A 16053-nucleotide genomic window follows, 5' to 3' on the forward strand; every position below is an offset into this window, starting at 1 on the left:
GCGGATGCGTTGTCCCGGATGCCCCACCTGCCAGATGGGGGGCCGGAAGACGATGACCTCGAAGAAATCGAGTTGCCCGCGTTCCATCAGCCACCGGTCGAAAAACTATGTCAAACAACAACAGGTGAACCTGGACCCGCTACCCAGTCAGGGATGGCAAGAAGCCCAAGACCAAGCGCCTGCCGTCCAGCTGGTCAAGACCATGATTGAGCAAGGCTCCTCCGGAATGGATCCTGCAGCTCCCTCTGAGGCTCGGCGGCTGTGGAAAGAACGAGCCCGGCTGTATCTGCATGAAGGGAAACTGTATCGGGGGCTGATCAACCCAAAGATTCACGAGAAGGTCCGTCAGCTGGTGGTTCCTCAGGCCAGTGTGCCCAAAGTCCTACAGGCATATCACGATGGCGCCGGGCATTTCTGCTGGAAAAAGCTGGAGATGTTACTGAGAGAGCGGTTCTATTGGAGTGGGATGCGAGAATCTGTGGAGGCCTGGTGCCGAGATTGCGGCCCTGTGCGCTGAGAAGGAAGGATGAAGTCAGCTAAAGAGTCCCTCTACAGCCAATCGTCACCCACCAACTGCTGGAATTGGTTGCCCTGGACCACGTTAAGCTCACACCCAGCCGGAATGCGTATACCTATGCCTTAACCATCGTGTACCACTACTCCAGATTCATGGTGATTGTTCCAGTCAAGGATTTGACCGGCCGTACCACAGCTAGGGCCTTCCAGGCCTACTTCTGTCGACCGCACGGATACCCGGAGAGGGTGCTTACGGACCAGGGTTCAGCCTTTGAAGCAGAGGTGTTTCAAGAGTTCTGCCAATTGTACGGTTGTAAGAAAATCAGGACCACGCTATATCATGCCCAAACTAATGGGATGTGCGAAAAGATGAACCATCTGGTCCTGGACCTCCTCAAGGTGATACCGTTGGAAGAGCGGATCCTGTGGCCAGAAAAGCTGCCTGACCTGGTTGACATGTACAACATCCCCAGTAGTTCTACCAAATGCACCCCGGCGTATCTGATGAGAGCCCGACCGGGCCGGCTGCCGGTGGACCTAGAGATGGACTTGGAAGCTCCTGAGGCCCTTCCCTCGACTGCAGGCTGGGATACCCGACGGCAAATCCAATACCGACATGTTCAGGAATATGTGGAAAGGAATCTGCGTTAGAGCCGAGAAAAACAAGAACAGCGCTTTAACAAGCGGGCTTCAGCCGCCCCCTTTGAGCCTGGGGATGTGGTGCTGAAACGGAAGAGGAGAACCCATAAGCTTGATGACCAGTGGGAGAAGACCCCGTATGTCATCCAGCCCACTGAATGGGAGAATGAGAAGGACTATCGGATTAGTCGCGACCAAGGAAAAACGGCGGCTACAGTTTCCAGAGACCACCTGAAGGGGTGTCCATCCCATTTAAGGTTGGCAAGCTAAAGTCCGGTCCCGATACCGAGCGGGAAAAAGTAGAAAGAGGTGATCCACACAGTGATGGATGACTTTCCAGCAGACTGGCCTATGCAGAACGGTGCGGTGATTGTTCCGGTGATGATGTTCCCACAACACGTGGAAGAGATGGAAACGGAAATGACCGCCAGTGAACTACTTGAACCAGTGTCCAGGGATGCACCTGTACCCGACCCCTGTGGGTCTCCAACTGCCATACCTGCCATACAGGAAGAGGAACTGACTGTCTCCTCTGTCCTCTTGCCCTCCACTGATGACATTGGGCTTAGAAGGTCCACACGCCCCAACCTAGGTAGGCCCCCACTTAGGTACAGGGAAACTTCCATCTAGGGGTGCAGCCTGTTGATTGTTCCAGTTGTGAATGAATGAACACTAATCAAACCAAAGTTTCACCAGATTGCCATCCATTTTAAGACAAGTTGTCCCCGTTGGGACCATCAGTATGTTTCAGCCCACATGAGGAACTGCTCATGGACATGGCCGAGAACTAGCAGGCCACCCACGAACTTGTGGGTTTGTAAATAGTTTTGTGGGCCGGTTTTCCGTGCCGTGCCACCTCCAGAGAGGCAGATTGGAGGAGGGACCCGCAGCAGAGCAGGCTGGGGTCCGGCCACCACCTGGACCGGTGGCCATCCTCCGGGGGTCAGGGGTCTCCCTGGACGTGGGGTCCCCTGAATGACCATGAACCCGTCCGTTTAATAAAAATGTTTACCGTTTGAAACATTAAAGTACCGTGCCTCCCGTAAGGGAAGAATGAACAAAATACTTGCATTATATGTTGACATGTTAATTTATATTTTACAGAAAAAAAAATAAAACCGGTGATGGACGGGCAGCCCGCGGACGGTATGCATTTCACCAAGGGGGAATGTGACGCCCTGGACTAGCCAGGTAGTCACAGACATAACATACATGCCCCCCCACCCTAGGCAGTTACAACAGTCAGACAAAAACCCTTGTTGCCTCCCTCCAGGGTCTGATGTCCACACCAGGTGGGGCGGAGCCAGGTGGTTGGCCCCACCCACCGAGGAGTTCACAGGCCTGGAGGCGGGAAAAGCAGTAGATCAGTTTAGGAGGTGAAAGTGAGAGGACAGAAACTGCAAGTGTCTGGGTTGGAGCCCAGGCACTGACAGCAAGGTTGGTAGACGGTGGTGGCCATCTGCAGGAGTTAGCGGATCTCTGCGGAACCATAGGGCCGGGGTTGGGCGGTGGCCCACTGGTACCGAATCGGGGAGCGGAGTGAAGTTAAGCACACAGGCAGGGCCATCGGACCCCGACCAGGCTTGGAGCCGCTGACAATAGTCAAATCCGAGTGTGACAGGAATCCCAGGGGTTTCCCAACAACCAAGACCCGACAGAAGGCAACAGTCCACACCGAGAGGATATACAGCCACCGCCATAGGCTAGAGATCCAAGGGCCAGCGCCTGCGGGCAAAACTGGCTCCTACGGCACCTATACGCCGGGGAGCGGACTACCGTTTGGAAACCATCGGAGTCGACACAGCTTACACAGGTGCAGGGAAAGACAGCCACCATCAGCCGTCTGGGAAGAGCACAACAACACTGCAGCCGGCTGCGGGACCCGTCCATCTGGTCGTTTGGTTTACCAGAGACTCTGTCATTGATTGTCTGAGTGAGTACACCAGTGCCGTCTGGCACCCGCGCCGCGCTGTCCCTGCAACCCTGCACCCAGGCCATCCAGCCTCCCCGTTATATCACCGGGCCCCGGGATCACCAACCCCTACCCACGGAGGGGCCAACATCCTAGCTGCTCCCTACCATCTCTCCCGGGATCCCCGTCCTCAGCAGCGGTGGTGCCATCATCACCACGTCCCGTGGGTGGCGTCACGAACTCTTTCCCCAAACAAACAATCCCTTTTCACTCACAGGTGAGGAGCGCTGCTCGAGTCCCCGGGTCCGGCCCACCGCTCGAGCCACCGAGCAGCAGAAGCCCCGGACCCAAGCGTGGCGAGCACGTCCCCTCCGCCCACGACACGCACACAGCCTAACACTCCAAAAACATGATCTGTTTGTTCATTAGAGGTGCCTATAATCCTCACTTGTCCAGAGGTATCCTCCCTAAGTCTGGGGATAAATAACGAATCTCACTTCTCAAGGCATTATAGAAGGCTCCTCGAAGTGTCTCTTCAGGGTACCCTCTTTACCTAAATCTGTGTCACAATTTGGATGCTTCAACGCGAAAAGAGTGGACATCAGAGCAGTTCCGCTTTGCTCTTAAATACTGCCCCTTCGGGATACCCTTGTGAAGGGGCAGTGGATGATGACTATCCCAGAGGAGGAGGCTGTTTGCTGCCATAGGTTTCCTATACATGTTAGTGTGAACAGCAGCCCCCCCTTCAATGATTATTTCTAAATCCAGAAATAGGATACTACTCTGATCAATCTTGAAGGTGAATATAAGGTTAAAACTAGAGATGAGCGAATGTATTCGCCACTATTCGGGATCCGGCGGATAATGGGGTATTCGAGGTATTCGGTATCCTGACATCTGCTACTAATAATCAACAATCTCAGCACTGCTACATCCCCTGTGTCTGTTATATTAGCAATAGGTATTACAACTTGCAATAAAAAGTCCCAAAATTGTAAAAACAACTGGTTCAGGTGTAGTGTAGTGCTTGTCAGCCACCATCTCAATTCAGTCTGTTACCCAATTTTTATTAATACTTGGGTCTCAAGGTCACTACTTGTGCCTCAAGGCCAGTACCTTCCTAGCCACAACCTTGCATAGTTTTGGGGGCTTCATATCTTACAGAACCTATATAATGGCTTGTTCTTACTAAAACAGTCTGAGTGCCAAAAACCAATATTAAAAGAAATTTTTTTGTCAATCCCTGGGGCTCAAAGACATTCACAACATCTTTGTCGACACCTCCAAGTGGTAGTTTGTCCCATAAAGGTACCTTTTAGTTTTTAGACTTACAGAAACAGCTATCGTGAGGAACTATTACCATAAGTTTAACAATCCGGCATGAGTGTTGTTCCACTGCCTGTAGAAAAGGTCATGTTACAGTATTCACCGTCAATAATCAAACCAAAAAAATTGGAAAAAGAGGGGATAAGGGCCGTGGACGAGGTGGAAGTGACTAGAGAGGAGCGAACCGGTTGCGGTTCTGCTCGAGCTTGGTTCGCCGAACGGAGGTCGCGTTCGAGTTCGGTTTGGCGAACCACTCGAACCCCATAGGAAACAATGGGAGGCAATCACAAACACACAAAAACACCTAGAAAACACCCCTCAAAGGTGTAGGTGACAAACAACTCACAACACAAACACATGGGAAAGTGACTAGAACAAATTCTCATGCGAAAACAGAACAGTGTTGCGAGGAAAAAGAGGACGAGACACAGATATAGGCATGGCATGCCCTTCTAAAATCATGTAAAACACCGCAAGGTGACTCCAAGCGGAGTCTCCTTTTTTTTTCAAAAACTGGGCCGCACAGACACCCCTTCAGTGGCAGCACTTGTGCCCCAGTTGTACACTTCACAGGTAGATTTGCATCAAGCACATTCCAAATAAACAAGCATTTAGTCTCCCCAGGATGACACAGGGGTAGTAAATTCCTTGTGGATCCATGACTTGTTAATGTTTTTGTTTTTTTTTTTTTTTTTTTTTTAAACCTCTTCTTTTTTTTTCAAATTATTAAACATAACAAAAAAAAATTAAATGGTCAGTTCCATGGTCAAATAGTAAACATCAGCATACACGAGATTAATTTGTTCGTCAATGCAACTGTAAACCTTGTAAAGGAAGAAAAAATAAAAGGTAGTATCACAAACAAAGAATAAGAATGTGAGTGTGAACCCTTCCACAATTATGTTCTTGCTATGGTGTCGACTACCATCTCCATATGGTACATGCTAAGTGTCTAACGATGTTCCCAAAAACCCCAACGTCCCTCCCAGGTCTTCCAGACAATACCATTCTGTATGGCGGAAAGGGCTAATTATTTTCAAGATTTCTTGAGGACTATAATGAAAACCAATGAATTTTTTCCACAGCGGAAAAACTTTTCCTGCTCACTTTTCTTTACTCCTTTCTGCTTCTATCAGTTCCAGTCCCAATAGTTGTTTCATTTGAGATATTATTGCTCCCATTGATGGAGTGTTTGGTTTAAGCCACTCACTAAACAAAGCCCGAAGAGCCACCACTAAAAATGTGTGGATGTTTCTAGGAATCTTTACTTTGTGTAACATACTCTGAGATTCAGATTCGGGGGTCGTAATTGGTGGAAGAGCAGAGTCTGTGGTGTTTGTGGAAGTTTCGTTCCCCAACATGCTTGAATCTGGTCCCTTACTTGCTTCCAATATGTTGTTACTTCTGTGCACTCCCACACACCATGCCACAGATTCGTAAAGGGCACTCCACACTTAGGACACGCTGTAATCCGGCCAGGGCAGCTATGGGAAGGCGGGATGTTAAAGCCATACAGCGCTGTGTGCATGAGCTTGAAATATTTCTCCCTCCATCTCTCACACAAGGTGGTTTTTGTCACCCTTTCCCACCCTTGTAATATTGTCTTCGCTATCTCCTCATCTCCTGTCCACCTCTCCCATGTCCTGAACATTTTGCGCTGTTTTAATTTAACAAATTTGTGCCTCATGGTGCTGTACATTGAGGTGATACTCGCCGTTTGGGTGTGCGGGCCTATACTGTCATCTAAGGCATGAGAGACAGATTCCCTCTCCAACTTTTTGAGTCTGGTCTGACAAAAAGAATGAAGCTGCAGGACCTGTATCAAATGTTTCCCGTGTATCTTGAATTTGTCCATAATTTCTTGTGGAGACATCCACCGTTTTTCCTCCCGGCACATAATGGACCCCGCTGTCTGCAACTGGTCACAGATCTGATCAATGACCCTCTTTATTTCAGCTCCCTGGGGGAACTCGGGGTGACCAAATATTGGCATATGTTTGGAAACCAGAAAGGGAAGCTGAAAGGCCTTCCTCACTACCTTCCAACATACTATGGTGTCCCTTAGTAAAAAGGAGGATCTCACTATTTGTGGCAGTTTAGCTTGCCTAGTGGGGATAAGAGCGGTCAGATCCCAAGGAACGGCTAACTGTCGTTCTAGATGGGTGTTTGAGTAGCAACTAGTGTTGTGTAACCAGTCCACTACATGTCTAAATAAAGAGGCGATATTATAAGCACGTATATTTGGAAAATTGACCCCGCCTTCACTTCTCAGTAGCATCAGTTTTTCTAGTGCTATTCTGGGTCTTTTACCTGTCCAAATAAAATGTGTAAAGGCCTTCTTCAGTCTATATATGTCTAAATGTTTTAAAATCAAGGGCAGGGTTTGCAGAGCCTGGCAAAGCTAACCATTTTAACCAGGTAACATCTACCCAAAAGAAATATTGGTAAGTGATGCCACCGCTGCAGTTCCCACAATATTTTACCTATAAGGGGGGTGTAGTTAAGGGAATAGAGTTGATCTGGTCTCCTCCCTATCTTTATCCCCAAATACGTTATGTATGACTTTGAGATACGTAGGTCCAGACCTACCTTGACCCATTGCTCCTGAGGTATTTTGACTCCTAATTCTAGAAGTTCACTTTTGTTGATGTTAATCCTGTACCCCGAATATTCACTGAATTTCTGAATAAAGTCAAAGATACTCCTCAGCTGCTCTAGTGGTCTTGACAAAAAAAGTATGACGTCATCCGCAAATAGAGCAATCTTAACTTTATCTTTGCCTACTCTGATTCTGTCAAATAGATCTGACTCCTCCATAAATCTAGCAAAGGGTTCCATGGCCAGGTTGAACAGCAATGGTGACATTGGACATCCCTGTCTGGTCCCCTTGTGCAAGTGAAAAGAATCAGAGAGGAATCCTGGTGTGTGTTCTCTAGCTGTAGGACTATTGTAGACCCCATTCAAAAATGTTCTAAATTTGCCTTTTAAATTGAACAAGTCCAACGTCGCCCCCAGCCACTCCCAACTAACATTATCAAATGCTTTCTCTGCATCAAGAGTTAGGAGGGCTGGTCTGTCTCCTAAATGCTGCTGTCGTCCTACCTCGTCCAACACTGTCAAGACTTTTCTTTTGTTTTTAACTGCAGCTCTTCCCTTAACAAATCCCACCTGAGCTGGCTTCACCAGTTGGGGAAGCACCATTGCTAAGCGGTCAGCCATTATTTTGGATATAATCTTTTGGTCTAAGTCAATAAGTGAAATAGGGCTATAGGAACCAGCCTCCAAGGGGTCTTTGCTTTGGAATTACTTTGATATACGTCTCCTTGGATCTACCTGGAATATCTCCTGTTGTCAAAATGTTGTTGTAGTAAGTAGTCAATACCGGGGAAACCTGTTCCTTGAGTGCTTTGTAAAATTCCCCACTATACCCATTAGGACCGGGTGCCTTTCCATTTTGAAGATGATTTATAGTTTGTTTCACCTCTTCTTCAGTTATGTCTGCATTAATTACATCCTGCTGCTCCTGTGTGAGTTTAGGGAAAGATAAGCTTTGGAGGAAGGCTCTACCCTCTGTCGTATTTGTGTGTGAGAGTTTGTATAGATCTTTATAAAAGTTTTGTAGAGTTGAATTTATTTTTTTGGGATCAGAGGTTACCTTTCCTTGTGCATCTTTTATTCTGACTATGGGTGATACTTGTAAACGTCCCTTTGCCAATTTCGCCAGAAGCTTACCCGCTTTGTTGCCATATCTAAGCAATTCGACCTCTTGCCTAGATCTATACACCTGCTCCCTCCTGTCTATCCACGTCTCAAACTCTTGTTTAGTCAGTTTCCAATGTTCTCTGTTTTGAGTTGAGGGGTTCTGCAGGAACTCTGTGTAGGCATGTCTGAGTTTTGCACTCGATTTAGAATACCCCTCCTTCACTTTTTTCTTAAGGGAAGAGACATACATTAAAATTCTGCCTCTCAGCACCATCTTTGCCGTGTTCCAAAACAGAGCAGTTTCATCTACATGTTCTCTGTTGTCAGATACAAACTCATCCCACCAGCAGCGCAATTTGTCAGTGAATCCCTCGTCCTTTGTCAGGAAGGCTGGAAACCTCCATATAAAATCTGTTCCCCTGACCACCCTGTCCGTCAGTTCCATACCCACTGGGGCATGATCTGATATAACCAAATCAAAAATTTCGACCGACTTCAACCTGAGTAATAGACTCTCAAGGTCAGGAGGTAGTCAATTCTCAACCAGGACTGGTGGACATGGGAAAAGTGCGTAAATTCTCTAGCATCAGGATGCAGCCAGCGCCAGACATCCCTCAGCTCAGTCTGATTTAAGTAGAGAGGTGAGTGCGTTCTCCTCTCTCTGGGGGGTCCTACCCTGACTCCTTCTATCTTCCTCTATCCTATGTACCATATTAAAGTCACCTCCAGTAATTATCAAGGGAGAATTATCCAGGACAATTTTTCTCTCTAGATCTTCAAAAAAGGATTTTTTTGAACCGTTAGGGCCAGAAATGTTATATATAGAATAGGTCTCTCCTCCATGGTCTATAGTGACCCGTACCCATCTCCCCTGGTCGTCACACTCCTGAGACAATAATTTAAAAACGAAGTTGCGGTGGAACAAAATCACTACCCCTGCATGTCTACCCTGTGCTGCCGATCCCACTACTGTCCCCACCCAGAATCTATTAAGCCTGAAAAAATCCTCTTCCCATAAGTGAGTCTCCTGAAGTAGGACAATGTCTGGGGAGAATCGTTTAAGGTGCCTCAGTATCTTAGACCTTTTGTTCGGAGATCGAAGACCCTTTACATTTCAGGAAATAACAATCATAGGAGTCCCTGTTAGTTTTGGTTACTACCGGTTATCAGATACTTGATACTTGTGGAAGGGTTAAACAGCATGCGGAGTCTGTGACTCCTGAAAGAAGAAAGGTGTTAAAAAAAGAACAAGAAATACACAACAAGGAAAAATATCCTAGGGCAACAATAACTCTAAATTCGAAATGCACTGTGGTATGTTCCGAACTGCGCACACCACCACAAGTGCTATGGACTTCACTTTTTTCTGAGATTGGGAAAGTGGTTGATTACACAAGCATATTAGAGAAACTCAACCTGCACCAGATGAAATGTAGGGAATATCAATCAGGATGACATCCGTATCCCCCAACTATCCCTTCACAATTTGTCTAAACAGACCACTCCACCCCCTCCCCCACCAAACCACAGGACACATCCCCAGATGGAGATAGAGATGATGTGAACAAGCGTCCTCTGGCATGGCAGGCCCCACATGACATGACATAACCCATTCCTGGCCCCTCCCCCACCAACCCCCACGTCCTCTCCTTCCAAAAAAAAAAGGTTAATTCATTCATTGTCTTGGTATCATCTTACAAACAGCTCGGATAAGAGTCCAGACCGTTTTAAGGGAAAGTGGGTAAGGGTATATACTACATCACCATTCACAAGTTATCACTGGGTTGCTTCACCTATTACGACCTGTTTACCTCTGGGATTTCGGTGACATTGTTTGGTTGTCCCCCTCTCGGTCTCCTCTTCTCTCTGCAGCTTTTGCCTTTTGCAGTATTTTTTCAATGTCTCTTTCGGCGTCCCTTGCCGAGTTGTAGACAATGTTGACACCATCTTTTTGGAAAATCCTCAGTAATGCTGGGTACTGAAGTGTGAAGCTCTTCCTAGCTTGATGCAGAGACACACATATTTTGCTGAATGCTCTTCTTCGCTTGGCCACATCTGCAGAATAATCCTCGAACAGAAGAAGTTTCATTCCTCTTATGATCAATGGTTGGGTTCTCTTTCTATAGGCCCTTATTATCTCAAACTTGTCGTTGTAGTCTAAAAATTTCATGATCACTTGGCGTGGTCTTGTCTGATCACCAGATTTTTGGGCATGGGAGCGCATGTCTGGTCCCACCCTGTGAGCCCTTTCGACTCTACAGCCTCTATTAATTCCCAGAGCCGCCGGGAGATCTCTTTCACATAAGCGTTGAAGTTCGGCTACGGGAACCGCTTCAGATAGCCCCACCATTCTCAGGTTGCTCCACTTGGACCTATTCTCGAGGTCTTCAACCTTGTCCGCTAGGCGTTTCGTTTCTGCGACCATTTCCTCTAACTGTGAGGACAGTTGCTTGTTATCTTCTTCCAGGGACGATACTCTCTGTTCCAACTCCTCTATCTGTCCTTTATGTTTGTTTAATTGCCCCTGAAAGTTGTGGAGGGCATTCTAGATAGCTTTTTCTATAGTTTTCTGGATCTCTGGCATGATATTAGCTGCAACCTCTGTTGCCATTGTTTTAAAGTCTACCGTTTGGATGTAAGTGTCAACTTCTTTGTTGCTGTCATTAGAGTGTTCGGCAGATTCACTCATAAAGGCATTGTGAAGCGGTTGAGATATATCAACAGGAGCTTGTTCTTCCAGGGGGCTCGGTGCCATTTCTTACTCCCCTTCGCTGCTGGCCCTGTCTCTTACGCGAGAGTAGTCCATTTTTTGTGCACTACATAGGAGGTACCGCTCCATAAATCACAGGTCTGTAAGTTGCAAAAGCACTGTCCCATTAACGAGGGGAGACAATAAATTGTAGTGTGAGGGTCTTAGTATATGAGTGGCTTGCTTTCAGCTGCTTCAGAAGCCAGCAATCAATTTGCAAGATGCAGTTCTGTTTGATGGCCACTAGAGGGAGGCAGTATCCTGCAGATGGTTCTGTGTGAGATGCACTATATTGTTTCACCCACTAGATGTCTCACTTCCTGCTTCCCGGGGAACCAGCAGTCTGAGTTTTAAAAGCGAAAAAAAAAATTGAGGTTTCCCGCCCAGAAAACTTCACTATGCAGCTATCTCTGCCATCCAGATCTCCAGCACAGGACTCTCTCTTCAGCACAGGTGAGGGCACTACTTAGCACAGTCTATGGGGGCAGAGGGACACCAGTGGGGACCTCAACCAGCAATTCAGTGATCTGTGCTACCCGAGCGGGGGAGGGGGGTGAGCGTGGACCACCCCGACTTACCCCTGATTCAGTCTCTGTCTCTGGCCTCAGCTCTTAATAGCAGACTCCAGCCCAGCACTGCTGTGTTCTGTCTTCCTCACTATAATCTGGCCAGAGTGAGGGATAACAGCAGCAGTCTCCACAGCAGGAGTCCTGGGTCAGGGGATCCTCCGGTCTCTACCCCGGTGCATCTGCCAGACCCTCAATCTGTCTCTCACCCAGCTTTTTCAAAGGGAGTCTCTTGCAGAGGCAGCTATCCCACAGCAGCTGTGTCTTTGGGGTGTTGGATGTGCACAGATCCGTCCCTGATTCTTAGTGTGATCTCTTGTAGGTGCAGGAGCTCCTCATCACACGTCCTACATCCTCAGCGCTGGAACAGGAAGTCGACTTGTTCATTTTGATGAACGTTAGTCTGTCCACATTGTCACTGGACAAACGCGTGCGCTTATCTGTCAGCACATACCCAGCAGCACTGAAGACACGTTCTGAGACAACGCTGGCAGCTGGACACTACAAGATCTCCAAGGTGTAAGTGGAGAGCTCAGGCCATTTTTCAAGTTTTGAAGCCCAAAATGAGCAAGGTTCCATTTGCAAAGTCATGGCATCGATGTTCATTTGGAGATACTCCTGTATCATCCTCTCCAGCCATTGACTATGTGTCAGACTTGTTGTCTCTGGTGGCCTTGCAAAGGATGGTCTAAAAAAATTATGAAACGATTCAATAAAATTGCTGTTACCAGCACCAGATACGGTGCTGCTGGTACGGTTAGACTGTTGATGATGACAAGACCGTTCCATGTTTGTCAAGTTACAACTGGGAGATTCACTCCGTGCACTACGGTTGTTTGGTGGAAAAGCCTTGCAGGTGCCACACCATTTTTTGGCCCTCTACATCGGTCTTCATGCTTGGTCCCCTGAGGAGTCACGACTTGTGACGAAACGCGTCGCGAGGCATATGGGGCATCTGTTTACAAGGACCTAGGTTCAGATGTGGACTGTCCTTGTAAGGACGGGAGTCAAGGGGGTTTAGGGCAAGTTACATCAAGCCTGTTTGCAAGCCCCGCTGTGACCCCTCCATTAAGAAAATGCTGTGTTAAGCACTGGAAGATCATCTAAACTGGTGAGATCTTTCCATATTATTGCTTTGTTTGTGTGTTAACTAACTTGATAAAGGGGTAAAGATTGTTCCTTTGCCGTTGGTATTTCTAGGATTAATTACATTACATGTTGGTAGTGGGACCATTGTCCATACCGATTTCTTTGAACTACTATATATGCGCACGGCTGGTTTTGAATTGCCCTCAACAACACATATAGTGGTTATTCCCCCAATGGTTTTCTTCCCAAGGGTATCCTGATATGGTATAGGATAACGTGCCTTTGGCTACCCGTCGGGTGATCCAAAGTGTATTCTTTTACTGCACATTGCACATTTTTTATGAATATAAAATAAAAGTTAAGTTTTATTAACATTTCCTCACTGGTGCTATGTACTAATTTAAACAGTGAGTCTGTCCACACAGGAACACCAATTGATGGGTCCTTTGCTAATACCCCTCCAAAAAATAGGAGTTTACAATTCTCACATGACTGTACTTTCTCTGCAAATTATCCAAGTGTAATCGCCTAACATTTCTTCGTGAGCATTCGGGCTGCTGAGATGCACAAGCTTCATTCTGCTAAAGTTTAGTTTCCTTTTTCAGAAACCGGATGAACTTGTCAGCAACACAAGCATTTTATATCCTGGTGAATGAAAGGAACCTGGTCAGTATGTCCTTCACTATGACAGAACTGTACAAGGACCTGAAGGATGAAGATGGCTTTTTATACATGACATATGCATCTCAGGAGATGTTCGGTTGAGTGAGATTTAAATTTTTCACTTCATCTAGAATTGCTTCACAGTAAATTTCTTATCCCAAACTGGGATTTTATTGATTTCAAAATGGTCCTTGTTTTAATTGCATATAATGATTTTTATGGATTTATTGCACATTTTAACTTTTCAATTAAATAACTGTAATAAAGTGTTCAACATTGAAAAATAAACTATTCAATATTATATTTTAATATAGGATAAAGGTGGAGATCAAGCCTTGACAAGTAATCTGCTCTACTGAGCAAATTCCTGGTAGGCTGATTCAGTCAACAGTCCAGCTGCCATGGGTGACCTTGGGAGGAGATAGATAAAATTATTTTTTTAGGATCATCTGTTATCTATTGGATTTTTCCAATTTTGAATAGTTGATTATATACTACTTATTCCTGCCTGCTCAGATTGTTCCTAAGTACACTGTTCCAAAACTGAGTGTTGCGGTATTATTGCACAATGCCCTTGCAGTAACTGCATTACAACTTGATTTGTTCTGCAGCTTTTCAAACCACTGCTTAATCTCAGATCTTCAGCTGGCCTAGCGTGTCATACAAATTCATTACTGAGAGGGCAGTGTAGTGGCTGGATGAAGAGGACCAGCTCTGCTTCTTTTCCTGAGCTGTCTTGGCTGCAGCTGACCTCTCGGGTAACATGTGGATCATGGACACTGCTCTACTGTTTCCTATACAGTACAGTGATTATGTAGAAAATGCACTACTATCAGAATCATATACTACATTTACTTTTATATGATGTATAAATCTGTATCCTCTTTTTGTAGGTACTGGAAATTCTTTCCCTTTAACATGAGACTGTGACATACCATATCCTCCAGTATTTGAAAACTGGTTAAAGTAGGGCTGGCAAGACAATAGAAGCGCAATAGGGTTTTATCTTGGAGAAAAAATGGAAGTGAAGGGATACTGCACACCTTATGATACTGCACACATCATGCAGTTGTGTCTAGCACAACTGTGCCGCCCCCGTGCTAGCAGCCGAGCTGCTCGGATCCGGATTCGCAGTGACTCGAGGGTCTCCGGACCTGGGGGTCGTACGGCCACTCAAATGAAGGGGGGGGTGCATTTACAAGGGATATTATAGAGTTCGTGACGCCAACTGTGGTATGTGGTAATTAGGAGTACCACCGCTGCAGTTGAGAGTACCCAGAAATGATGGAATGGGGGCAGCCAGGTGTTGTGACCCTCCACGGGTAGGGGGGATACCTCGGTACTTAGTGATGGTAGGGGGAGTGTCATTGGATGCAAAGGTGGTCACTGTTGTACTTGCTCAGTCCGTTAAGCTGACACCGACAACTAGTGTGACGCCCTTGACTAGTCAGGTCTTCCCAGGTAGTCACACACAACACCACACCCCCTCCCGTGCAGGTGACATCAGTCAAACTAAAAGCCTTGTCACCAACCTCCAGGTTTGATTTCCACACCAGGGGGGCGGAGCCAGGTGGTTGGCTCCGCCCACCGATGAGTTCACAGGCCTGGAGGCGGGAAAACAGTCAGTCAAGTACAAGTGGAGAGTAGTCTAGAGGACGAGTAGAGCAGTCAAGTTCACGGGCAGTCCTGTGTCCAGGCCTGCCAAGAGACTAACCAGTGGCTGGGTCGGAGCCCAGTCACCTTTGGCAAGGAGGCAGACTGTGGTGGCCGCTTGCAGGAGTTGGGATTACAGCCGGTGGAACCGTAGGGACCGGGGTCGGGCGATGGCCCGCCGGTACCGAACCGGGGAACCGATTGGAAACCGGAGCACCAGGAGGGGTACTCAGACAAAGCCCCAATCCTACAGGGCCGAGTCAAATCAACTGATTGCGGACTGGACTTAAGACCTATCCCACACAAGTCCCGTTAGAAGACAACAGCCCAACCATACCGGGTAGAAGCCACCGTCAAGGCATAGAGACCCAAAGGGCCAGCGTCTGCGGGCAAACGGGCTCCTATGGCATATACAAGTCGGGGAGCGTACTACCGGTGTCTAGGCATAGGAGTCAAACATTTACATACAGAGGTGCAGGAGAAAGGCGGAAACCACCAACCTATTCTGGGAGAAGCTGCAGCCGGCTGCGGGCCCCATTCATCACTCCGTTTGGTTTACTAGAGACTCCGGTGTCTTGTGTCATAGTGAGTACACCAGTGCCTTCGGGCCGCGCACCGCGCCGCACCGCAACACTCCACCCTGCACCCTGGCCCTCGCCAACCGGGCCCCGGGACCAACACCCCATACCCACGGAGGGGTCAACACCTAGCTGCGCCATTACACCGCTCCCAGGAGCTCCCATACCTTCACCGCAGCGGTGGTGTCTACAATCACCACGACCCGTGGGTGGCGTCACGAACTTACATCCCAAATCAAACCACCGCGGCCCCGGCCGTGGAACTCCTCACCCAAGTCCCCGCGTGTAGCGCCAACTCCCTTGCAGAGCGACGTGACCCCCCGGGTCCGTGAGAGGCTCAAGCCACCACCCACAGTACGAGCACGGATCCGAGCGATTCGGCGGACGCAGCCGAGCCCGCGGGGCGGTACACTAGTTAAACAAGTCTCTGGATGCCGCTACCACTGAGGGGAGCTTCCCCAATGGTGCTGCCTGGTGATCCGTTACCTGCCTCGTGGCACGAAGTTTACTTTTTTGGTGGTCCCGGTAGTGTGAAACTTGCCGGGTCCCGCTCCCCACTATGGCTAAGTGTGGGAGCTTGCTCTCAGGGCTCATGCTTGGGATTTTCTGGACTGTTTTGAATTGGAAACTCCTATCCGCCTCATTGCGCTAATACCCCGA

General features: G+C 47.7%; 1 protein-coding gene across 1 annotated transcript in view; it reads left to right on the plus strand.

Annotated features, from left to right (window-relative positions):
- Positions 1 to 13264, plus strand: part of MAP1LC3C (microtubule associated protein 1 light chain 3 gamma) — a 198036-nt gene extending 184772 nt beyond the window's left edge. The window contains exon 4 of the mRNA XM_075338211.1: positions 13105 to 13264. Within this exon, the coding sequence (XP_075194326.1) occupies positions 13105 to 13264 (160 nt within the window). The remainder of the gene's footprint in view (positions 1 to 13104) is intronic.
- Positions 13265 to 16053: the final 2789 nt, after the last annotated feature.

The sequence above is a fragment of the Anomaloglossus baeobatrachus genome, chromosome 3 (assembly GCF_048569485.1).
Source record: "Anomaloglossus baeobatrachus isolate aAnoBae1 chromosome 3, aAnoBae1.hap1, whole genome shotgun sequence".
NCBI classification, from domain to species: domain Eukaryota; kingdom Metazoa; phylum Chordata; class Amphibia; order Anura; family Aromobatidae; genus Anomaloglossus; species Anomaloglossus baeobatrachus.